At 34.1% G+C, this 27613-nt stretch overlaps 1 protein-coding gene across 1 annotated transcript; it reads right to left on the bottom strand.

Annotated features, from left to right (window-relative positions):
- Positions 1–477: 477 nt before the first annotated feature.
- On the bottom strand, positions 478–25818 carry LOC140142913 (uncharacterized). Its single transcript, XM_072164939.1, has 6 exons — positions 25370–25818; positions 13511–13618; positions 10195–10478; positions 8420–8495; positions 7844–7975; positions 478–2730 (listed from the first exon to the last, which is right to left on the bottom strand). Exons 1-6 carry the CDS (start codon positions 25419–25421, stop codon positions 1748–1750), a joined length of 1635 nt encoding a protein of 544 aa, XP_072021040.1. The 5' UTR covers positions 25422–25818; the 3' UTR covers positions 478–1747.
- Between the last annotated feature and the right edge of the window lie 1795 nt (positions 25819–27613).

A 27613-nucleotide genomic window follows, 5' to 3' on the forward strand; every position in this document is an offset into this window, starting at 1 on the left:
TTCGCGACCCCTACAGCAAATTTTGGTTTTTAGTGCTGTTTTTACTTTTCGTTCTCAAAAGACATTGTTTATCATAAATATTACTTAAAATACATTTTTGTATGTTCTTCTGTAGTTTTATGGGTAGAAATTATCGCGTTTTCTTTTGAACGAATGTTGAATAAGAACTTTGGTAGTATTCGCTTCGTGTCACCAAAGTTCACGAGGGACGAGGCTGGTGGCACGGATTTCGCTGGTTTCAAAATCGGGGTACCGTTACAGCGTAATAAAAATACATCGGGTATCAATATGGCAGCCACCATGGATCGCAAACTCACCGCTAATCGTCGTAAGGAATTAAGAATTTCTCCTTTATTTGGACGTATATAAGCTTGGGACTTTTACTGTTTGTCGTTTTTATTATTGCTGCAACTATATAGCCATTGATTAGTTTATGGTTCAGATTCCCTTTAAGTGTTAAGTGACAACAATACAACATTAACACCCAGCAGTCGGTCCGCCGCCGCCGATGACGCCCTGACAGAATTTTGACCCCATCCTATTGTTTCGAACAATTGAAACCAGAATCAAGCACCGATGCTACTAGGGTGCCAATGGTCACCCTACAGTTGGAGGTTGAAGCCATGCCATGGTTCAGAAATTAAATGATGGCAGAAGCAAACATATATCAAAAGATGGCTTTCCTTTTACAGAGTCTTTTTCAGAGTCTTCATTCTAGCTTCACATGTATAGCAATGCAACTACTCTGATAGCATTCAACCTATTTTTCTCAATCAAATAGGCAATTTTATGGAATGGATTGGTTTGCGTGTCTTTAATATATATATTTGTCTGCGTCGTCCAACATTAAATAGTTCTTTGCGAAACATCGTGGTAATTTGTATGATACAGTATAAGTTACTACCTGAGTGGATTTCATATCATTATGAGTTTTACGAATGCACCTTACATAGTCTCCGAATAACAATGAACAATATGTAACAAATGACTCAATGCTATGTATAGTGAATATAAAAATGTTGACAATGATCTTATGACGACGCCATAGGGGTTTGATTAGATTCCTTCGCGTTCTTTCATTTTTGGTAAGAGAAGATGATTTGAATCTCCATGTTACTTTTAAGAGGATGAGTTTTCTCTCAGAAACTTTAAGTCGCTTGAACAGCAGGAAGTAGCAATTGTGTGGATGGATATGACTCTCGTCCTTCAAATGGGGAGATTGTACCACCTCACAAGGGTTTCATCTGCTATATCAAAACACAAAAGGTAGAATCGCCCATCCAAAATGACCATAGAGGGGCGAGGCCCACTATAGGTTGCTGCGGTAAACTACGTTATTTTCAGTTTGCTCTTGTAAAATTATTGCGAGAGATATATTCTTATTTTGCTTTTTTACCTGGTACTTATTGTGGTATCCCTGGATAGGAAAAACCCATTGCTATACATTGGTACTAAATAATAATGGTATATGACGTTTAGAATAGCAAAGTATAGTGATGGTAACATTATACCCCCTTTCGTTGAACTTGTTACACAATATGACTATGGTTAATGGTGTCAGACGTATATCAGTCCATCACACATCGAAGCTGAAGTAGGCAACACGAGGCGTACGCGGAAATGTTATGTACGGAGGAATGTAAATGCAGGTCGAACAAAATACAGCAGATGTCGATAAAGCTGTAGATAGCAGCCATAAATGTCTTCAATATTATATACAAATATTACAAGGAAGGCACTAAAAAGATCATATAAAGCGTTCGTTGCCACCCATTTGTATTTCTAATGGCGGATGATCGTCATAATTATCAAAAGTTGTTTCATCTTCTTTGGTCGTATCCTGACCATTGTCACTATACGATTCTTGCGTGCTCTCATCATCCAAAGACATGCCCTGATTTATATGAAATTGTTGCGTAGTATTATCGGGATTATCGGGTGTTCTTTGACTACCACTTTCATTACCATTTGCATCTTTATCATCCTCAGGATTCACAGTTTCTGGTGCTGTTTCGCGTGATTTCCAATGGCCTGTATATTTCTGATGTTCTCCTCTATTTACATACTCCATAATAAACTCTTGATCAAAATAATCCAAAGAATATTTCTTGTGTTTACGTTTGTACATCAGCACGTAAATGACGATGAGAACAAAGAGAAGAATGAATAAGATAGATCCGATAGCTATGCCGGCTTTTTCTCCTGCCGTCAATTCCGGGTTCGGTTTCTCAGTAGGATACGTTTCAGTTCTGGTAAGCGTAGTCCTTTGAGTGGGTGGCTGCTTCCCGGTAGTCGGTTTCTCAGTTGTTCGTGGTTCAACGATTTCTTTCGTTGTTGTAGGAGAAGTAGTAGAAGCAACAGTAGTAGCAGCAGCAGTGTCTTCCGTGACTGTTGTACCATCTGTAGATTCTAGCTGCGTCGTTAATGGAGTGACCGTGATGGTAACGATTTCAGTTATATAATCCTCCTCCGTAGTTACTTCCATGGTTGTTTTACCCACACCGGTCGTAGCATCATGTGTTACCTCTACAGTTGGTGAAGTGTCTTGTACAACAGTTGTAGCTACAAACATTGTTGTCAATTCAGGTGTGAAAGTCGTTTGCTCTGTCTCGAGTTCTGTATACATGGTTGTCATACCAAGCCAGGTTGTCGCTGCGATGTCTGTTGTTGGTTCTGCAGTAACTTCTATTACTGGCGTGTTTGCCACGGTATTAACACTCGTCAATCGACCTGTAAAAAGCAGATGAAATTTAGAGGTTAGATGCATTTATATATAAATTTATTACTATAAATTACGTTTGGATTAACTGTATGTACAAATCATATAACTTGTACAACTTCATTCAACCCCTATTAAACATTAATAAATGAAAGGTGCTGCTCTATTTCTTTTCACACCTACAAACTGTAATATATCATTATATCTTCATATTGATCATGAGGTGCAAATACACATCATTATTTAGTCCAATTTTGCCTTAAGTTGCCTTTAGCTCAAGTAATGTTTCAAAGATCAAAATTATAGCTTAATATTCGCTCCAAAATCTTGTAATGTCCAGATAGTGATCTAAGTAAATTTAAGCAAAATAAAACCCTTTGGTGCTTTATACAGCTGAGATGCGGATTATAACCTTAATATTGAATTCAAGATGCACTGTAAAATCTCAAGTTCAAATGAGGATATATCTAGAGGATAAGGTCCCAGCAAACACAAAACGTTTTCGACATCATTCGCAAAAGGTTAGTAAATGTTGCCAGAAAACGTTTAAATGTTGAGTTATATAAAGGGTATAAAACGTTTTCATATCATTCAAAAACATTGTTTTGCTAACTAATAACATTCTAACATATCGTTATTTAAGTGGTGACAAAATATTTGGCAAAAAATGTTTGCAGAAAATATTTTTCAATTACATTTTGAAAACATTTGATATATATTTTTGTATTGTGTTTTAATAAAAATAAATGTTTTAAAACGTTTTCATGACCTTTATATAATCCGACATTTAATGTTATTTAAACGTTTTTACCAAAACCAAAAACCCAAAATATAACCAGTTTAAAACGTTTTAAAAACGTTTTGTGTTTGCTGGGAAGGTTATTCAAAAGTTATGTAAAATAGGTCAGAGAAAAATACATTTGATCTTCTTGTCAGTATTAATTAATTACTTCAGATCTGCTATATATTTCAATTTACCGAAAGTGACGTCATGATATTATCGCGTACAAGGTGCCCACAGTGCCAGACAGTTTGAATTCAAATTTTACACAACATCTGTATTTAGCTAGACAACTGATACTTTCTATTTTCTTATATTACATATGCATGTTATATATACATATATGATATGAAAATGCATCTTATTTTGAAATATAGACGGATACAACTTCACGCATTCCCTTACCTCAATGGCAGCCATATCTGGGTCCCATCCCGGGGTCCCATCCCACCTGAAATATGAAATGATGGAGCCTTGGTGGGGGGGTTTAAACCGCATTCTATCACCCGTGTTACACGCAGACAAAAGAAAGATGAAATTTTACAACAAATTACACTTTAAGATCGATTTTTAAGCGGCTTTGTTCAACGCAATTGGGCAGTCACAACATCAGTTTGGTGCGGATGGGACTAACCGTCGTTTTATTTTTTCAGTTTCTGTTTCCGTATCCGTATCCGTTTTGGTAAGTCATTGTTATTCTGAAGTGGTAGCCTCCCAGGTGTGACCAATCTTTTATTTTAGCCTTTTGTTAGTTACTAATAATTTGAAGCAAGTGAATTTCAGTTTTCGTTTTGGTAAGTTATATTAATTTCTGACATGAAACCTTGAGATGAGAGGTTGGTGCTAATCTAGACAAAAAAAAAGAGTCTAAATTTTACGGTCCTAAATTCGCGGTAAATTGTACGGCTTCAATTGACTTGCGTTTGGTGTATATGCATTTACGCCTAGGCGTGAGTGGCTCGTAAAAATAATCTTGCATTGAAATATGAAATAACAATGTTGCCAAGATATAAGCAAAATGCTTTCATATTGGCGATAAAACGAGCGTCTGATAGCCAAATATCGCCCAATGAGGCGCTCACAAGTCGCGATTTGGTAATCATGTTTTATATTGAAATGCAATACAAAAGAATTTCATTGGAGCAAAGATAATTTATTCTATTCATTCGTAACAATGGCAAGCTAATTTGAAAATTGGTTGGGCCTATATCAGAGAAGATGTAAAGAAAGGAGGGAGAACGGAATTATATCCTTGAGATAATCCCGTAAGTAATCCTGTCGCACCTATTCATAGTCCTTTATTCTCAAGTAGTTACACATCTACTTGAAAGTAGCCTTTGATGTGATGTGTGTTGCCGACTACGGTTGATTAATTTTCACTCCAGAATTGAAACCATATCCAATGTTTCTATAGAGAATTACTTGAAAGTATGACACGTGTGTGTTAAGGCATGGGGTATGAGCGACCTTGAAGTACAGGTATCTGGAGAAGGGAAGCAACGAGTTACCCCAAATCACAGCGACAGGTAGTGACTGGGCCGCCGAGTGCTAATATATATTTATTTTGGAAGGTTCGTGTTTGTTTTAAATTTTGGGGCGTTTTTCCAAAATTTCATATTTTTTGCGATATTTCAAAAAAGCGACATGCCAAAGACAAATCTTTTTGCACATACTTTGTTATTGCTAAAACAACTCTTTTCTGCATACCTACGTTACAATTCGTTGTGGTGATTTAGTAATATTATAAATTTTGTGACTGCATTTTGGCGTTTTCGATGCGATTTTAGGCTTACCGTGATTTAACGTTGATATCTGGTCTTGCTCCTTTTATAATTTTACGTTGATCGTCGGCTTTTGTAAATAACAGAATGTAGATTGGCTCTGAATAAGTATCGTAGTCCTCTTGGTGGGTTTTTTCATGATATAATTAGTTTGTATTTGTATGTAACAACCCAAACTCGACCTCTGAATTCGGGGTTGAAGGCTATTTGTTCGAATACCTGTGGACTCAAACAAGTGCACGAGTGGCGACTATGGTTTTATACTTCCCGCATTCATGATTGCGTCAACGCCTAATAATATACTTCTTTGTATAGGTTGACTGTAGCTGGTATACGGCTGGTATACAAAGAATTGGTTACATGTCAATGACCATTAACTTCAGGGATAGACCCTTTGCACGCCTTTCTATCATGTAGTATCTTTACCCGCAGACATGTGCCCGTGTCATGTGCCAATATTGCGTAACATTAAAGGTTAATATATTTTTTGACATTGAGAGGACTGTGCGCTTCTATGGCTGAGCGGTCTAAGGCGTTGTGCCCGTTTCTTCGTTGCTGTTCAGAGCGTCGCTTGTTCGAAACCGTGCGTCTGTTACTTTTCTTATGCTGCTTTATTTTTCCAGCGTAGGACATAGAAAAACCAATTTATAATTTCTTTTTGTATTATTTATTTATTTATTTATTTATTTATTTATTTATTTATTTATTTATTTATTTATTTATTTTTTTATTTATTTATTTTATTATTTATTTTATTTACTTATTTAATGACGTTTTGGGGATCGAGAGAACGGACACATTTATTTATTTATTTATTTATTTATTTATTTATTTATTTATTTATTTTCGATTGATTATTTGATGATTGAGTGAGCAGATTTATCGATTGCTACTTTAGTTGTGGGACTTCTATTTGATTTTGAATGACATCGTACATTAGTATTGATTTTTTCCGTTAAACTTTATCAAGAATTAATATCACAGGTTTTAGTGCAGATAGGAAGTTGGCTTAGTGATACTATCTGTTGATTCAGAACCGGAAGGTGCCGGGTTCGATTCCCACCTATGTCTATTTTTTAAAGACTTGGAAAATTACTGCAGTAAGTTTATTTGGCGCGCGATCTCAGTTATTCATTTTCTGATGGCTGTGCCTCTTACAGACACCCTCCCTCTGGAATCCAAACCACGGTTCGCTCATTACACCTCCCTTAAGTACCTGATGTTGCTCTGAAGGGATACCACACGTGGATACTATAAGAAAGAAATGTAGTTTTGTAAAGATTCCAAAAAAAGGAGAGTGTTTTAGGATTTTGTTAGTAAAGGGATGATTTTTGATCATCTATATTTTATTGTTTTATGTATTTTCCTGTCATTTCCTGCAAACCTAATAAAGATATTTTGATAATTGAAAATAGTCTGTATCATAAATCGTAGAGGTTGAAAGTGTAACCAAGCGTGCAAAATTATTATTTGCCATGGAACTTCGGTCATATTTTATTTGAAATAAACTGGATGTTAGGATCTGCATGCATGGTATGCATATTATTGATCATGTTGATGGTTTTATGTATTTTCCTGTCATTTCCTGCAAACCTAATAAAGATATCTTGATAATTGAAAATAGTCTGTATCATAAATCGTAGAGGTTGAAAGTGTAACCAAGCGTGCAAAATTATTATTTGCCATGGAACTTCGGTCATATTTTATTTGAAATTGTATTTTATTTGACACTGAAATTTCCCTAAACTAGTAAGCAGTAACTTGTGTGCACCCGTCATGGGTTCGAACCCTTTTGTTGTATTTTATTGTTAAACCTAAATAGCGTGATTGCTGTTGAATGAGCGGCAACACACATATTTTGTTTGAGGATAGCTGGATCCATCTAATTTTTTTTACATCTTCTCTGGCCTATATGCAAGACTCGGGTTTATTTTAAATGTTTATTTTTGCAGAGCTTATTTTCAGTTATGGATCATACTGATAAATTTCGCAAGGGAGGGGAGGCAGAGAGGGGGGATGGAGGGGATACTTGAGACTGAACAAGTGTGAGGAAGAAAGAAAGGAGAGGGAGAGACGGGAAGACTAGAAAGAGAAGAACTCGAGAGGGGAGAGAAGGGACCGGGGAGGGAGTGGGGAGACTGATCGGGGGGGCAGGAGGAAGCAAAATAGGGAGATACGAGGGAAGGGCGGCAATATGGCCCTGCACACGTGCAAGTGGGCCTATTCGGATTGGCATTTTGTCATATTAATGTGAATCAATTCAACAATGTCAAAGACAAGAGGGCTCTAGACCATTAAAAACACAGGTGTTCCATAATTTTGTCTCTCCAGCCTTTATTGACACAGGCATCCACCGCTATTGAAATAAGCTGATTGGTACTTCAAAGCTAACAATGAAGTCAGATCACAGTAAACTTACTTAATCCCTTGCGTTTTCGTATCTAACCAATAGACTTACGGAAACTGAAAAGATAAAACGACCCTAAGTATATTATAATGGCCGAATGAATTCTGACCTTCACTTTGCTCGTTGTATTTGTCTATGTTCAAATCAAGTCTTACCTTTCGTTGGCCTAGGGGAGATCTGACATTGTGTACCCCTATAACCTCCTGTACATAGGCAGGTATAGTAGCCATCCCCGTCTACACAGATGCCGCCATTTTGACAAGGTTCTTCTGCACATTCATCTCGATCTATAGGGGTCAAAGAAAAATAGTATCAGCCAATGTAGCAGCTTCATCAGCTTCAATGGACACATAGGCCTATTAATATTATTATTATTATTATTATTATTATTATTATTATTATTATTATTATTATTATTATTGTTGTTATTGTTGTTGTAAAAAAATCATTATCAACCAATTTTCTGACTTGTTGTTTTGGATGGCAAATCTAAAATGGTCAAGGAGTTTGTGTTATTCTATTTTAACTCGATCCATTTAAAATTATTTATTTTGTTTATTTTTACGAGTTTACGCATTTTAATTACTTTAATTTTTAGAGTGTGTTACATATAACTTGGCTTAGATACCCCGGATGATACCAATTTTTATCATAAGCTTGCGGTATCAAACATTAAAACGTTGGCGACTTGGATGTACCATATCCCTGGATGTACATAATATAATACTTGCCTCCAACTACAAGTGTGACATTTGTGATACCGATTAAAGACTCCGAGTTTGGTTGAACTTCTGCCAAGAAAGAGACCTGAAAGATGATCATATTGATACAAAATATTATCTATAAATAATTTTCATTACACATGTTTAATGTCATGTAAATTTGATAGGATGTTTAGTGTCATATTTGTGACGTTTCCTCGGCAGAGATATGAGGACATGGACTCTTCATTTCCTGCTTTTGATTCCGATATGCCAATTTTTTGTCTGGTCTTTTGGGCAAAACTCCATATTTTCTTTAGTAAATAATAGCAATAAATAATAATAATAATAATAATAATAATAATAATAATAATAATAATAATAATAACACTAATAATAATAATAATAATAATAATAATAATAATAATAATAATAATCAACACTAACACTAATGATAAACAGTAATAATAATAATGGTATTAGTAATTAATGAAAATACTCTTGTAAATATGAACCAAACATTTCAATAAAAGAAAACACACATTACACCCCCCCAAACACACACCCACCCCACCCCTTTTCCATTCCATTTCAGATTATTCTTTCACATATATAGCTGTTAGCAAATACACCGGAAATATGTTGCATGAAACATGAGAATAGTGATAGTTCAGATTCAGCAAATTTGGAAGCCAAATTAAATTGGTTGAATAAATTGAATTAAATTGAATATATATTGAACTCCAACAACAATGCATTATGCTCAACGATTCAGCTGCTATGGCTACGTTTGAATTTATTTTCCCTTTAAAGATCTTATAAAATTTACTCAAACGTAGAATATGCATGTTTGTTGCCTTTTGCATACCTCTCTTAAATAAAAAAAAACACACACTTTAAATATCGCTGGTTACTTCCAAAAAGCCTACCTTTAGGCTAAAAAGCTTCAATAACTTTATTGCCAAAAAATCCTATAAATATTAGGCTATAAGCTACTTTGAAGCAAGAGATGGGGCCAATAATTGCAGAACGTGAAAACAAAATAGTAAAAGTATTGAGGAAAATGCGAAAAATCGTAATCATATGTGACCGTCCACCACAAACCAGCTGTACAGTCGGCCCGGTCAATTTTGTTTTATTTCGTTTTTAGAACAAACGTACATGTATCGTAAGCTTTAAAATGGTATATCATTTGACCTCAAACTATATTCAGAAGCGAGGTCATGGTTTGTTGAACTTTGCTCCTTCAAAAAATTGCTGATAATAAATATCAAACAGTCATAATTGGCGGTCATTTCAAATCATCCTCAAGTAGGCCTAAAGTCAACGAGGTTCAGGAATGTCCTCTCATTGTTAATAATTGTTAGTTACACATACCCAGACAAAATACAATGATTTGTAACCTACCACTTGAACAGGATTTAGCCAAAGCAAACAAAGACTAGAGCTATTTAGAATTCTATAGACATTAGGTAGAAGCTTATTATTCTCTTCAACAATAGGATTATTGATTGGTTTAAAAGGTGTTTGACTGGCACTAGCAAAATAAGATACATGTAGCACCAACGTGAGGTACCTGTGAAAAAGACCTTCATGCACGTTTTACACTGTAACTCAGAATACAATTTGCCGACTTTACGGCTGGTTTGTAGTGGACGGTCACATATTGTACCTGCACATTGTGTAAACTGTTGACAAAGTTCTACATTAGGCCCTAAAATATTGTTTACGTTTGGATATTCAATAATTATTTGAACAGCATTTTTGGCAGTTAATGGTAAAATATTTAATTGCTTATGACTTACAGCAAAAGCTTCCGTTTCTGGAATTAAAACTTCAGCTTGCGACCATCTTGTATCTAGCTCATTCGTTAGCCTCGTCGATGACCAAAGTTCAACAACACTTACACCGTCATTCATTTCAGCCTCTACAGTAAGTGAACTTGGCCCTTTGATGAGATATGCAAAGGTTAATGTACTAGTTGTGATAATTGGTGATCCATAGTGGACGGGGCTAGTTAGCTTTGATAAAACTTTGTCGGGGTTGGCCACTGAACTCACTTCCGGACTACGCACCTCGGCAACGTGAACTGTGAAAATATCAAAATAGAATTAGTTTAATTTATTGGAGTATGATAGCAATAAAGGAAGTTTCAAATCACGTTAGTCTGGTTTCTTGAAACTCAATGTCGTTAATCACAATTAAGTGATTTAGGCTATAACATGGACAGTATGAAAAACACACAACAATTAGGTACCAGTTATGCCGGGCAGTTATGTTCGCCCCTGTATAGGCTACAGCCTAAACAAAGACAGATATGTCATAATTGGAATCAGCAACCACTAGCTGCATCTTTTAGGTCTATGTTTAAGACCTCATTCGTTGAAATCGCGCAAGAAATAAAGTCGCGATGGCCCAAAACCCCATGGAATATGCAAATTCAAAAGTTAACGTTTTCTCCATTGCATGCCTTATTGATTTGTACACAAGGCGTTCTCGAACAAGAGAACTAGCGTTGTGCTTTTCATTGATTAGCACATTAAAATTAGCGTCGTGCTTTCATCGATTAGAACATTAATGTGCAACTGTTGATTTCGTTGCCTCCTTTGGTTTTTAGATCACCGCTTCTTTAATTCTCAACCAATTTCGCAAATCAGAGTTCAAGATATTGGCTGCTTGTTTTAATTTTGACATTTTGGTCTTGTTTGGGATATACAGTGGTCACATAACTGGTACCTTAATTCTTTTGCGCATTGAGCTCCACCGAATATTAACGGATACGCAAACACCTGAAAGCCAATAACACTACATGATGATATCACGTGAACAAAAACAAGTAGCATACAATAATAATTAATTATATTCAGCAAGAACATTTAAAAACAGTCAAAACTATATTGACCAAGATACAAAGCAATGTAAAACTGATAAGATAGAGCATTTATGCATGAGAGTGACTCAGAATCTCTTGCCATTCACGGAAACCAGGTATCTTATAACTAGAATTTACTCGCATGTCCACATTTTATATAGGAAAACTTCAGCTTATCATTGCAAGTCAGGCATTTGATTGCATTACACAGGTTAGCAGTCCTATGATACAAATGGCGGTCAGGTTGATGGATAAATGGTGAAGCGAAATACCTGAATTACCTGGATCTCAAACTCATCTATTGCGACACAGTTATTTGACCTCAATATGTTTGCACATTCAAAAATGATGTTGGCTACAAAAACTCGTACTCTTAAACTTGAGGTCAAATTCTGCTCTAACGATCTTAAATAGAGATATCGAGCTTGGTATACTGGGTATGAGCATACTGGTTCACACTGTAGGCTATTTTAGTATGTGTCTTGTGGATTAGATAAGATTTAGGTGCAGTGATCGGGATAGGGTATTTCAGGACGAGATGATTGATTCATGGTAATGTCTGGGATTCACCTCAAGTGGTTATCTATTTCCTTTTACTTTTAATGATTAAAGCAACTTTCTAAGAAGCCAGTGAAAGCATTTTATAAATTAACACCTTTATATTGTATGAATCCTGTAATATTGAACGTAATTCTTGGCAATTTAAAAATAGTTTTATATAATATGTAGGTTTCCAAAACTTCACAAAAAGTAAGTGCCGTTACAAGTTTGGTGGTTTTCTGTCCGCTCATTTTGATTTCGCCCAATTTTGTTCAATATTAACAACACAGTAGTAATTTTAAAAGAAAAAACATCTAATTTCAAAATTGCATGCAGTAAATTGTATTTATATTAATTCAGTGCGAAGGTTTTGTAATGTTTAATAACCATTTGAACCATGTAAAGGTTAGTGCAACTTTTAATATTTTTTTCTTTAAAAGTATTGTTGTGTTGCTAATGTTTCTTTAAATGATAGGTACGCTATTAAGGGATTTTTGCAAATGTAATGTAACAATCGTGATTGAAATTACCACGTGCAATGTCTGTTGGTGTTAATGTTTTAAAAAAGGCTACCTCTTCCAAATGTATAATAGTGGACCTAATTCCGCCATCACCATCATCACTGAATATAAACATCTAGCAAAATATTATCACCCCTCCCCTTTAAATAATGGACACTGTTCCTAAACGGTTGATTGTATGCCAAATTTGGAATATGCAGTCGGAGTAGAATTTATTTCTGCGCATTATGACACCTCATTTGTTGCAATTGTCTCAGTATTGATGTCGCATCGTGCATTTAAATGAGAGTAACCCAAGATTTGAAAGTTCCAGCAAATTCCTATTGCATTGTATTCAGTACAGTAGCCATGGAAGAAAATGTTTTCGGCGCTCATTAGATTATTCTTCTTGTTTCGTGAATATTTATGAGGAGGTCAAAACATATAATAATCAATAAAAATGTTATTATTCACATCAGTGTTCATTGTTTACGTAATCCATATTAAAACATTACAAGTTCAACATGTTCAATGTTTTCAGTGACAAAGAAGGTCACAAGAAGTAGAAATTAGTATATTTTGGATCTCACTTCATCACTGAAAGAACAACTTACAATTGTAGGCCATTTAGGAACCTCGTTAGTCAGAAAACAATATTGAAATAGTCATGTTTTAATTTGACCTTACGTGAATAATGATCACTGATGTAATGACAATTGTTATTGATTATCACATGTTTTTATCCCCTCCAAATACATGAAACAAAAAGAATTACCCAATGAGAGCTGAACAGATTTCCTTCAATGGATACTGAATACAAGGCAATAGGATTTTACTGCAACTTTCAAATTTTGGGTTAATTCCATTACAATGTATGCTGCAACATCAATATTAAGACCATTGTAATAAATGAGGTGTCATAATGCGCAGAAATAAATTCTGCTTCGACTGCATATTCCAAATTTGTCATAAAAGCAACCGTTTATGAACAATGGCCATTATGCAAAGGGGGGTAATTATTTTTCGGTAGATGTTTAGTTTGAAGTGAATCTTGTATTCATTTGGATGCAACAGTAATGTTGATATAAACTGCTGGGTATCAAAGCATTCTGATACAAACTGTATAAGCGTATCTATAAATGAACTTAAATTTGTAAATATATAAAATAACTATACTCAAATAAAGTGATGGCTAAATTTATCATTCACCTTTGTTCTGGTTATCTGTGGTCAGGTAACTGATATCCCACGAGAGGTCACCCGATGAAATCCACCCACAGAATCCATCGTCAAATTGACACAACTGACCACTGCTACCTAGATAACAAGAAACGATATATTGATGGAATATCAGTAATTTCTCCTTTTCCTGAGTGCTAAATATGTAATAGAATTAGCAATTTCTACTTAAGCTTGATACATATGGCGATTTTGTTTTTATATAAATGACAGTGACACACCGTGCATACACATGTTAACGTTTTGCAACGTTATAAGTTAGCAGATTTATAAAGGTGCTGAATTCTAAAACAAAAATTAACAATTAACAAAAAATTACAATAATTTGTGATGCGATCATGCAAAATCATTCGGAACTCGGAAATATTAAATTTTCAGTTTCTTATACGATAGTAAAAAGCATTTACAAATCTGGATTTTGCAGAAAACCCCATTGAAATTGAACAACCAGTTCCAAGTAGATGAGCAATTAAAGAGTTTCCAAAACAACAGCACACAAAAGGAAATATTTCCTTTGTTTGGCTATATCTCAAAATCAATATTTCCGAGTTCCGACTGATTTTGCTTGATCGCATCACATTCACAGCATAATTATGTGTTTGACTCTGCGACAGAAAAAGCTTTAAAATTGTACAACATCCACGTAGTAATAGAGGACTGACAGGCTAAAATTGACTAAACTCGTTGAAAGTAGGCTGACTTTGCAGATCTGCCGGGAGGGGCCTCCACCCCCCCAGGAGTCGCCATTGGGTATAGTTGTACAAACAAATGGTTACAACAAACATTTAAAAAACCTCAAAGCGTTTAAAAGTTTGTCTTTTCAGCAACTAAAAATCATTTTTCACCTACTCCATGTTTATAATGAAAATTGCAGGAGCAATATTCTGCTTTAATTTAATTGTAACATATCTGAAGCCTAGAGCGAAAGACAAACTTCACAAACACTTTGAAGTAAATTTGCCTTATACTTTTTCGTTCTTCCCGTTTTCACCAAAGCATATAATTTAATTTAAAAATTGTACCATATCCTGACACAGAAAACAACTTTTCTGTCTATCATATCATTAGTTTGTCAATTTTTTGACAGACCGTGGACAGACAAAACGGAAGAAACTGGTCAACATGATTACCCTTAAACTGCTTGTTAATTACCGGGGTTTATCCGGGATGGAAGTATGCTTTTAATAGGGTATCACAATTTCTTTTTTGCAAGACGTTTCGTAGAAATGTTGACAGAGTAATATACTGGGTAGGGTTATATAATTTCGGTTTCTTATTGGATTCTCCAATTCAAAAGATATGAGCAGTTACCCAGCAAACACAGAAATCTTTTAAAACGTTTTAAACATGTTATACTTTGGGTTTTGATTTAGTTAAAACCGTTTTAATAACATTGAATGTCGGGTTATATAAAAGTCATGGAAACGTTTACAACGTTTTGTATGAAAGCACATTACAACAATATTTTTAAAATGCTTAAAAAATTTTATTGTAAAATATTTTTTGCAAACATTTTTTGTCAAATATTTTGTCAACACTTACATTAAGTTAGAATATTTGCAGAAGATTATCTCATTGCATCATCAGATAAGCAAACTTTGGGGTTATTATTTTTGTTCTGTATAAAATTAAAACGTGTTTGAAAAAAAAAAGGATTATTTCTAAAAACGAAATTCATGCCGTATTCATGATAAATGTCATTCATCTGTAGAATTCTTTACATTCCGGAAGCAAGATACGACTCTGAGATAAGTTTATCATCAAGACAGTGTAAATACAAATTAGCAAACAAAACGCCTATATTAAATAGGCAATTTCCAATATAGGATAGGTACTATAGTAATACAGAAAGCCACAAAATTAAGGTAACAGTTGTGTTCATCCCTGCATATCATAAATAAAGACAAAATTAAAACAAGCAGCCAATACCCGTACTCTTTTGCTATGATTCAAGACCTTATTTGTTGAAATTGGTTGAGAATTAAAAAAAAAGGTGATTTAAAACCTAATGAAGAAACGAAATCAAAAGTTGCACTTTTGTGTTCTAATCAGTGAAAGTACGAGGCTAGTTTGAACGTGCTAATCAATGGAAAGCATGGCGCTAGTTCTCTTTTTCTTGAACGTTTTGTGTACAAATCAATATAAATGCGTGCAATGGAGCAAACTGCAACTTTTAAATTGGCATCTTGCTTTGGTTTTTAGATCGTCGTGTCTTTATTTCTTGAACAATTTCAAAGAATGCGGTCTTAAATTCCAGCTTAAAGATGCAGCTATTGGCTACTACTGTCTGTTCAATTAGCTTAGATTCTTGTATTTTTAAGATATTTGAAAAAATAAAAAATTGTGGTCAAAGTCATCAAAGAAAAGTGTTAGCACAGCCTTAGACCCAACGTGATTTACACTTTTCAAATTCCAAAGTTCAATTTAAACCCCCATTTCTTTTCAATTTAGCCTCATTTTAGACAGTTTCTTGGGTCCACCAAAAGGGTTCGCGACCTTTTCACAAATCGAGTGGGACGGTCCATTCTCAACTTAGGGCATAGACCCTATCCAATTTAGCAAAAAAATATGTCCAACAATCTGTCCTGTCATTTCAATTGTTATACCGTTCCGGTATATAGGTGATGATGGTCCACCGGTTTTTGCACGAAATTAGTTGAAGCTCCGTGAAGAATGCGCGATTACGTTTATGCATAACAATATTCCGCCGGAGCATTATTTTTTCCTAAACAATGACATTAAATGATTCGTTCTTATTTCAACTGGTTTCATCGATACAATGCAAATCAAGTTTTGTTTAATACCATCATTCTTTCCAGGCCTGATTCTTTCCCAAGAATTTCAGCATTCGCTTTACATTTTCAGATATTAAAGTGACTTTACAAGAATTGTTTTTTGTAACTTAAGTCATTGTTTTAAATAATATTTTCTTGTACAAAAGTTCTTTTGTTTCCAATAACAAATAACAAATTGAAAATATATGTGTAGTTCTATAATATAATAAATAAATAAATAAATAAATAAATAAATAAATAAATAAATAAATAAATAAATAAATAAATAAATAAATAAATATAAGTATTATTTTTCAGGTGACTAACTTTGGAATTAAAAGTGCTCAAACCCATTACAGGTGAGCGTAGAAACAAATTCAAAGTATAGACCTCTGGAAAAGGCAACCGTTACTACTAGTTTCACAGCATACCCTCACTTACGATCATTGGGTATACCGATCATCAGACGGATAATTTGTCATGATTTCAAGTTAACACAAATGCATATACAGGTATATACATTCTGTGGTGTCAAAACCAGGACAAACCGAGCCATTCCAGCACAGTATCTACTCCAAAAGTAGTCGAAAGTGCTCAACCACTATAAATAGTGGGGGCGTAATATAAGTATTATTTTTCAGGTGACTAACTTTGGAATTAAAAGTGCTCAAACCCATTACAGGTGAGCGTAGAAACAAATTCAAAGTATAGACCTCTGGAAAAGGCAATAAATAAATAAATACGCAAGGAATGTATTTATATATAGCTGGGCCTATTCTGAAAACCTTAGTTCATCTTCATATTTTTTATAATAACGTAATGTTTCAACACGAATTACTGGCAAATAGGCCTATAGCTATTTTGCTGGACAATACTTCCCGATGCGGATGGTCGAATAAATGCTATCTCAGCGCATCTAATTATTATGACAATCATCCCCATTGCACTAAATGGATTGATTCAAAAAAGTTTATGGTACCCGACGTTCTTCGGCTTGTTATAAAAATATCGCGGGAAAAGACCAGAATTGAAAAGAAATGGGGTTTCAAATTGAACTTTGGAATTTGAAAAGTATAAATCACGTTGGGTCTAAGGCTGTGCTAACACCTTTCTTTGATGACTTTGACCACAATTTTTTATTTTTTCAATTATCTTAAAAATACAGGAATCTAAGCTAATTGAACAGACAGTAGTTCCAATTTTGACATATCTGTCTTTTATAGGATGTACAGGGGGTGAACTTAACTGGTACCTTAATTCTTTGACTTACTGTAGTTAAAATAAATCAAAATTAATGATACTTTGTATGGTTAAAATCAAAATGTTTTTGAAAAATATTTCTTTTCTAAGATTTTTACACAAATATGTTGTCAACACTTATATTATGTTATAACGGTAAATGTTTTATACCCTTTTAATATAAACTCGAAATTTAAAGACATTTACCCCGTTTTCTGCATATTATTTTGTTTCTGCTGGAAGCACATGTACAAATAACACACGAACACCGTATTTACCCTTATAATTTAATTAATTACACGACATATGCCCACAGGTAGAACATATAACCATCTTCCGTCTATTACTCAATTTTTGTTTTTGTTTTTGACAAATTCACTCATGACAAATACCCTTAATCTGCGTCATAATTTTAAATTAATATCAACTCTTTTCAAGTTCGGCTTAAACTTAAATAATCCTACTTGACCAATTATTCGGGGGTTAGTTGGTAATTCTTTGTAATTGTCCGAAGTATTTAATTTAGAATGACGCATTTATGAGTGGTCGTGACTTTATTGTCAAAGATGGATCAACAAGTCCTTGCTACAACCATCCCACCAAACACAAAAACGGTTTGAAAACGTTTTAAATAAGTTATATTTTGGGTTTTGGTTTAGATAAAAACGTTTTAATAACATTAAAATGTCGGGTTATATAAAGGTCATGAAATCGTTTTCAAATGTTTTGTATGAAAACACACTAACAACAATATTTTTAAAATGTCATTGTAAACTATTTTTGCAAACATTTTTGGCCAAATATTTTGTCAACACTTAAATAACATGTTAAAATATTTGCACCCAGTAAACACAGAAATGTTCTTTAAATGTTTTTTACAAAACGTTTTAATAACATTTAAATGTCGGGTTATATAAAGGTCGTGAAAACATTTTAAAAACGTTATTGTAAATATTTTTGGCAAACATTTTTTGCAAAAATTTTTTCAACCCCAAAATAACATTCTGTTTAGAATGATTTGTACCAAGTTTTCAAAAATGTTTGGAACCGTTTTTATACCCTTTATATAACCCGACATTTTAATGTTTTCTGTAAAACATTTTGTGTTTGCTGTGCAGTATATTACCAACAAATGTTTTTTAATGTTATGAAAACGTTTTATACCATTAATGTACCCTTTACATAACCCGACATTTAAATGTTTTCTGACAACCTTTTATAACCTTTTGCGAATGATGTCGAAAACGTTTTGTGTTTGCTAGGTAGGTAGGTAGGAAGGTAGGGCTAGAGTAAAGATTAGACTTATATTTTCTAGGTTATGCCTATATTAGGTCTAGCTTAGAAGATATACATACAAGTTATATAATAATTATACCCTAACCTTGGCCATAACCCTAATGAATGTGTCAGCTGTCCACATCATCATTTAACTAGGCACAATCTTGGCTTATAGTACCTAAATAGGACCCAGCTTTTAAAGCCAATTAGGTTATGTATTGTAACAGCTTCACCGACAGCTGCAGAATTCTAGGATTGGGGCTGGGCTCTAGTTCAAATACACATTAGTTGAACGTGAAAACCTATGTCATCCCTTATCAGATTTTATAACAACCTCACTCACTATGGACCATAAATGGCCTCACCCCAATGGCATAGTTCAATAACCTCAATTAAACAATCTTATTGTAAAATTTGACCTCAAATTACAGAGTATGAGTTTCTGTCCACAAGTTTCCAAAGGTCATTCAATGAATGTACAAACATATCGGGGTTAAAGAAATGTGCCCTGATAGATGAGTATGTTGTGGATCCTAGTGACTGTTCATCACATCCATGCCAGGTCTTTCCTCAACTCCTGATTGTACCAATGATCAGAGCTGATCAGAAAGTTTATCGTCTTATTAGACAGATCATTGTACTTCCATGGACAGATCCGCCTCTTTATACTCTATCTTAACTTATGGTGTCCAATAACCAATGACGTTTCTACGTCAGAAGGATTTGCAAGGTTCTTATAAAAAAAGTTGATGATGCCGATAAAGGGTTGATTATATAATGTGTAGACTTGTCTATCTGTTAAATTTAAAATAAAATGTGCTGTGTGACTCAAAGATGTCGAAGGAAAACTCCCGGGGGGTTCACTCCCATTGTGGCCTGTACACCATCCGCGATAATGAAAACGCGTACAAAGGGTCGTTTTTCGTGGGTAGGCACGATACGCGCGTATCGCGTTTAGGGTGTCAAAAACATGAAAAAATGGAAAAAAGGGTAGCAAAATTGCAATTTCTAAATACGCGGAAATGAAATTTAGGATTTGAAATTTGATGTTAGGAATGAAATCCCTGTTTAGGGTGTCGTTTTAGCCCAGGGTTAAATCCTTGTTTATGGTGCTTTTCAAAAGTTGATTATCGCGGATGGTGTACAGGCCACAATGGGAGTGACTCCCCCGGGGGAAAACTATACTGGCATGACATTGATGCGGTTATGTTTGTAGAAACAGTACCGAATACGCGACACCATCAGCCACCTTTGCTTGCCTCCCTTTTTTACTACGCCATTTCTTTGAAAGAGCGATAATTACATGTAGATAAGATTAAAAATAATAATTAGGACAGTGTCTGATGGTATTATTGAAATCATGGACTCGAAATTAAGAATATCAAAGGGGTGAGCTGTTTTGGTTTTTTTTAGATAAAATGAGCAAAACTTTCTTACGAAGAACCAACTTATCAGCAGCACCGATAGCATAATATGTGATCAAAGATTGTTACTACATGTAATACTAAATACATTATCGCCGCTTTTTCACTCCTTCTTTTGAATTTGAGAGGAAACCCCTTCAAAGTAGACCCTATTTCAAATTATATGTACGCAGATAAAAGATAATCCTGTTGCAAACGTAAGGTCCCTAAGGTGTCCCACCTAATTTTGGCACCATCCTTGGTTATTTGCCGTGGCCCATGGGGATGGAACCCGTGGTGGGGATGATGGACGAGGAAATTGCCCAAAGTGTGATTCTATTGTGGTGTGATTCTATGTTATGACGGTGAAGGGGGAAGGATTAAATTTACTGATGACGATAATGACACGGCAACTTTCTCCTACTCTGCTATAGAGTTTAGCCCTTATGAACCCCTTTAACCTATCTCAGCCATCCCACTAAACAGGTCGTAGATTCAGGAAAGGCTATGTTTGGTTTGGATCGTTAGCTTAAGGCGATAAGATTACCTTAACAAGCTTGTCAATACATCAATGTCCTGTTAAAACTTTGTCTTGGACATGGAACATACTGACAAAAACAACAACTTACTGAGGAAAAAAGAATATGAAACTATCATCAATTAATATCATGACTATTTTATTCAGTACTATGACGACTTTATCTGTCTATGTTGTTTCCAAGAATATTCAAGTTAATGATTGTCATCTAAAATGAAACACATTTCTATTCTCCAGATGGCTTTGAACAAGTTATTTATGACACAATGTGCGTATTATCTAAAGAAAACCGGAAGACTATAGATACTCATAAAATATTGAAAAAAAAAGAAGATTTGTATTTTAGTATAAATTTGCAGTGTAAGTTATGTTGATTCATTTATAGCCTCACACGTCATTGCGTTCTGTCACCATTTCATAGTGGATGTGTAGATGAATTCAAATATCACAGATATACTTTTGAAGGTCATGTGGTTCTTGAGTTATGTTGTAAAAACGGCTAAAACAACAACATCTTTGTAAAACGTGCATAAATCGTTAACAACAATAAATCAAGCAAGTTTTCAAAGTATACGATTTGTAGAATGAACTTTTGCCAAATATCAAAGTGTTATTTTTCAATGATATATTGATTCAGATAATGAAAATCGATTTTTTTTTGCTGCTTCGACCAACAATATCTAGGCTACCCTTAAATAAGGGTAATGGCAAGATTGTGATCTTTTTTTAAGATTGGATATATCAACATTGGGAATAAACAGACGACAAAGTCGATGATGGAAACATATCAGTAAATCAATGTCAACCATTTATTGAGACTTATTCTATATGTCTACTGCATCATCTTTTGTATTGAAAACAGATGCGTAAATTACGACAACGGTCAGGTATCCAGTTTGACATTTTCTTCAATTTGTTTATGCGAAAGAGTGTAATTATACAGTTTTGTTTGAGAAAGGATGACACGCCTGCACTGTTTACTTTCAGAGTGCTGTTGGACTAAATAATTTGTCCGCAGGTGGCGGTTTTCTTTTTTTTAGGTCATTACATTTTCCCCCTTTTATTTTATTATGGTTCATTGTGTTTTTTATATGCTATAAAATTGATGTCATTTTTCTTTCAGATGGGGTAAATCAAGAAGCATGTTTCTATGTTCATATTTTCTGAAGAAAGACTTTCTACTTGTAAAAAGACACTTTTTAACCAATTACAATTCATCAAATCTGAGGTGCCAAAACAATTTTGCATTCTGATGTATCAAGATATTATGACGTGCCAAGACAGCTTTGAATCCAGTTATGTTGCATAACTTTTAATCAACAAAATTCAAACGAATGTTAAGCAAAGACTGAACCAAATTAAAACTCCGTTGAATGAAACATGACAAAATTCTTTGAAGAGTAAATGAGGATATCCTGCCACGACAGAAGACATAATGAGCCAATTCTGATCTGCTCCTACAATATGAGCATAAAGTCGCCAGGGCACTATAGAAGATACAGTCCATTAAGCATGACAAAATTCAATAGAAAACAAAACATATTCTGGAGGAAATAGTGACTTTTTAAGACTAAGGTAATGAGCCGTACTCACATGTTTGGTATGAGTTTAAAGGGTAGAAAATAAGGATTTCAAATCTGGAACATCTCAGAAAGTTCTTTTATCAACATTATTTATATTCGTCTTTTCATAACAGGTCACAATTTTGCAACATAGCGTAATAATTATACTACTTCTTCAGTATAGTTACTCAATCCCCATCTATACTTTGTAACTTACAGAATCCTGTATAAGAGCTCTAACATTTATAGAGTCCATATTTAGCAGTAATTTTCATTCCCAAATATTGCAGTCCACCCAAAACTGTTTAGCTCTATTTATAAACTTTGTGACTATTTTTGCATTTTTCTCAAAAAATAATAACACACTGGTAACAAAAGTTATGTATATTTTAGGGGCAAGGAATCCAGTTACTACACTGGAATTTCAGTGACTCAAGACAAGTGGTACGTTATTTATGATAAGAAAAGAGGTACCGCTAGAATATACCCAATTTCTTAACATAAAACATATAATAATGAACCACTTGTCTTGAATCACTGAAATTGCAGTGAAGTAATTGGATTCCTAATATACATAACATTTGTTACCAGTGTGTAGTTATTTTTCGAGAAAAATGCAAACTTGGTCACAAAATTTATCAGGGGGTGTAGTACCACCTTAAGGTAGGTTTATAGGAACCCAAATATAACTTCAAATCCCATCAGATACGCACCTGTAATCAGCTGTTCCTCCCGGAGGAGTTCCTGCAGGAAAAGGGCTGATTTAATTTTCAATTTGAATTAGATAAAAGATATTTGACATTTTGAAGCATCATCACAAAGAACAAAATGAGATGATTTTTTTTATTTTTTTATATATAAATAGGTTATCTTTCAAAGTAATTCATACATGTATTTTTATACGTGTGTACATGTGCAAATGATACTAAGTTAAAGTATATAATTATAGACCACCATTGGTCGTCTTTAATAATTTACACATCATTTTTGTTTTATTGAACGAGGCTACCAAAGCTTACACTGAATAAACTTTGTAGTTTCTTTGTATGTGTCTTTAGCATATTGTTTAGGTGTACATTAAACCACAGATCCTAGAATCTGTGATTAAACTAACGTATCTAATGATAAATATAACTTCCGATTATACCCATTTAATTCATCGTACATGTATCAGCCTGAGTGATAACGTGTTTGTGCTTGTAGTAATACAATAATCCTGCTAATAGGACATCAATTAAATTATATTAGGCTACTGCTGATCTACAGTAGAACTGGGTGTGCAAAAGAAGTGGAGCTAGTTTACTATAACTTTATATCGAGGCTTCGTATAATATTGACTGTGTTATTATTGAGCGATATGTGATACGTATTATGATGTAAAAAGTTATTATTGGTCTCAATAATAACCATGATAACACTATACCATAGCAGGTAGCGCTTGCTTTGTTTCCACTAAATTTAACCCTAGCCCTACAAAATGTTTTTTCGCACGATGTTTCACCTTTATTTTTTATGTTACTTAACAAAATATTCACGAGTGATATTTTACATTATCATCCACTACTTAGCAGTTAGTTATGTTCGGAGCTGATCATAATATTTACTTTGATTCATTGAGTTTGATAGCTCTCTACATTACTGTGTAAATACTGCGAGTGACGATTCGATGTTGGTTGACCTCATCTGAGGTGATCAATTATACTATTCCAAAGTCCACAACATAACAATTATGGTATTCTAATTGTACGCCATTTAAAATGGAAGCATGACGTTGGTAAAACTTTAAATTCTACGAATACGAACGTCTGTGATGTATACGTATATACAAAAGACGGTGCCTCTATTTTTAAAGTACCGAGCAGTGAACTTGATGAATATTTATAATAAATTATACGCGTATATATACTTATTTGATAGGAATGGAACCCGCGCTAGCACCTAAAAATGATAAAACTAGTTCTATCATTTTAGGTTAGTTTTATCATGTTAAAATTAAAATTCTAACACTGAAACAACTAAGCGGTATTATGATGCGAAGGATATAATACAATTATTATTACCATGTTATTGCTAACAAAATCAATTGCATGCTTAATAAGTAATACGACACCCGATCTGTAAGGATATATCATTCATATAGCTTTTGAACAGCATGCTCTTTCAGGAATAAACAACATTGATTTCATGGGAAACTGTACTCTAAAGTACGGAATAACCAACTTCCCATGTTTATTACCATTCATGTAACTATTGTGTGCAGCTGAAAATTGAGTCCAAACTTTTGCGTAGTGATTAAGAGAATCTGTATTCCAAATGGACGAAAGGTGCGATTTTATAAATCGATCGCATGCTAAAAGACCATGACCGAACTTGTGTTATAATTGGTACAGAATGCGATGAAATCCATTACCTGATTATTGTTTAATAGTTGAACCAAATTAAGGGTATACGAGGTATTGTTGGTCGAAGCAGCCAAAAAATCGATTTTCATTATCTGAATCAATATATTATTGAAAAATAACGCTTTGGTGTTTTGCAAAAGTTCATTCTACAAATCATATACTTTGAAAACTTGCATAATTTATTGTTGTTAATGAGTTATGTACGTTTTACAAAAGTGTTGTTGTTTCAGCCCTCTTAACAACATAACTCAAGAACCACAGGACCTACAAAAGTATATCTGTGGTACTTGAATTCTTCTACACGCTCGCTATGAATTGAGTAATGCAATTTTTGCTAAAGCTCACTACCATTCGCAAGATGCTGTGAACTATTTTTTTCTGCTGCTTCGACCAACAATACATCGTATACCCTTAAATCAGGGTTCATTAACAAATCAAATAGAAGCAATAAATGCAGAAATTGGTAATTTGACTAATTTAAATACGTTAACTCTATTGAGTAAATGTCATTTATTTAGTTCCCTACAGCACATGCGTTAATACTAGTATTCCCGGCTAGTATTATTTATATAGCATACTCCACATTTACAAATAGAGTGAAGCAATTTAGACGAACTTAGCGAGTCATCTTACCTGCAATAGCCGAGACCACCAATAGAGTTAGATATCCCACCTTGACGGCCATATTTGCACTACCTGCACACACCGTATCCCGGTCTTCTTTACGCTAACGAGGTATCCACTTTGACCCTGGCCGCTTCACTGGACGTTAAATTCCTCGGAAAGTAGATGAAATTAACGGTAAGCCTATCTCCAGAGCGCAAGATATATCAGTTTGTCATAGCACATTAGGCAGTACTGATGCGCTGTAACGAGGGGTTTCCTCCATTTGATGTAATAGCCTCTGGGTGTCTCCGTTGGTCGATGCTCTGATGGGCGTTTCCCCTCTGTCCTATAGCATGAGTTAGCCGGCCTCGCGTACGGCCAAAACCAACTCGCCCTACCTTTAAAATGATATTGACGCTGATTTCGTTGTTTGAGTCATCTGATACTCAGGCTGATAGTACTGTAACTGTGCCGATTCAAAGTACAAGCTAATATAAAATTTATCATACATAATATCAATTGCAGTATTTACACTGTAAACTTAGATTGATAAGTAGACGCGTAAATATTCCACAATTGTTGCAAAAAAATATATTGAAGCGATACAAGGGTTTATATTAGGTCAAATAGCGCTGACGAGTTGTTCTACTATCTTTTCATTAATACATGTATGATACGAGAGCACCTGTTGAAATTTGAGATGATTTACAAATGGAAATGTTTTCGCTCAAAACCCATAGTTTTGTGAGTTGAGTTATAAGAATGATGAATATTCATTAAAAACATTCTTATTGTTCTTTGAGCATTCACGAAGTTCGCAAGAAATAATTTAGAACCTCAAAGTCTGTTTTTAACTATACTTCTTTATTTATATAAATAAAGAAATTCCAGTTGCCCTATATAACAGATACGAAAATTAAATTTGTATTGAATGTTTCGTGGGCTATAAAAGTATTAGGAGTCAGATCCCATTAACCCGGTTTTCTCTTTTAATGAGTAACGAACAAAATGCAGGACTTGACTGTTGTATCTGAAAGTTGACTTAAATCATGTAATGAGATAGCCTTGGTGTTCTAAATATTTAAGAAGCTTTTCATCAACTCTATCCTGACTAATAATGAGAGAGTAGAGCTTCACAGTATAATAATTAATAGCCTTAAAATGATAATACTGAATTACGCAGTCTGAGGACACAACCCACGGAAGTTGGTAATCGTGTACCCTTAAGGGATCTAGAATGAGCGTTTATGGCGTTTCGACAGTATTTTTTGTGGGACATGAGAGCACCTCAGACGTATCGAATTGCATTCTGAATACGAAGCATGTCTTTCTGATATCAAATAATTTTCATTTTTGAAATTCACGATATAATACAAATTTTATGACAAATTATTAAAATTTGATACTTTTCAAATTTTTGATATATAACAGTCCTCGAAATAAATTTTATAAATCTAATGATATATTCTTAAAGTGTATGTAGCTGGGAGGAAAAGCCGACGATCAATTGAAAATTTTGACCTTTTATATTGAAGATATGGATTTTCTCCCAAAAAGACCTATTTTTTTGGGTGTTTTGGGAAAAAAAATCCATATCTTCAATACGAAATGTCCAAATTTTCATCCCACCTACATACACTTTAAGTATAAATCATCAGATTTATAAAGTTTACTTCAAGTACTGTTAAATATCAAAAATAGTCTATTTTAATGATTTGCCATAAAATGTGTATTACATTGCGAATTTCAAAAAATCAAAATTATTTGATATCAGAAGGACATTCTTCGTATTCAGAATGCAATTCGATATGTCTGATGTGCTCTAATGTCCCACAATAAATACTGTCCAAACGTTCATACCCCACCCCTTAACTCGGCTATAATATATCGATAGAAATAAGTGTAAATATCAGGACACAAGCTATATAATTATGTTCCCAGCAAACACAAAACGTTTTACAGATAACGTTCAAATATCGGGATAATAAACAGTATAACTCGTTTTAATAACATTCAAAAAAGATTTTGGAAAACGTGATACAAAACTTTGTAACATAATGTTATTAACACTATTTAGCAAAAATGTTTAGGTGTCAAATATTTGGAAATAACATTTCGACAACATTTTTAGAATAATTATTGTATCAGCGTTTCTCACACGTTTTAAAAATGTGGCCATGACTTTAATATATGTAGACATTTAAATGTTATTAAAACGTTTTGACTAAAACTAAAACTCGTTTACATAACACGTGTATAAAGTTTTAAAAA

This window comes from Amphiura filiformis, chromosome 20 (genome assembly GCF_039555335.1).
Source record: "Amphiura filiformis chromosome 20, Afil_fr2py, whole genome shotgun sequence".
NCBI classification, from domain to species: domain Eukaryota; kingdom Metazoa; phylum Echinodermata; class Ophiuroidea; order Amphilepidida; family Amphiuridae; genus Amphiura; species Amphiura filiformis.

What these genes read in the sequence shown, in the direction of transcription:
- LOC140142913 (XM_072164939.1), bottom strand. Translation starts at nt 25,421, where the DNA reads ATGGCCGTCAAGGTGGGATATCTAACTCTATTGGTGGTCTCGGCTATT. An exon ending in GGTGGTCTCGGCTATTGCAG is followed by an intron (nt 13,619 to 25,369) that starts GTAAGATGACTC and finishes CTTGTTATCTAG; the next exon opens with GTAGCAGTGGTCAGTTGTGT. An exon ending in TGTCACACTTGTAGTTGGAG is followed by an intron (nt 7,976 to 8,419) that starts GCAAGTATTATA and finishes TGACCCCTATAG; the next exon opens with ATCGAGATGAATGTGCAGAA.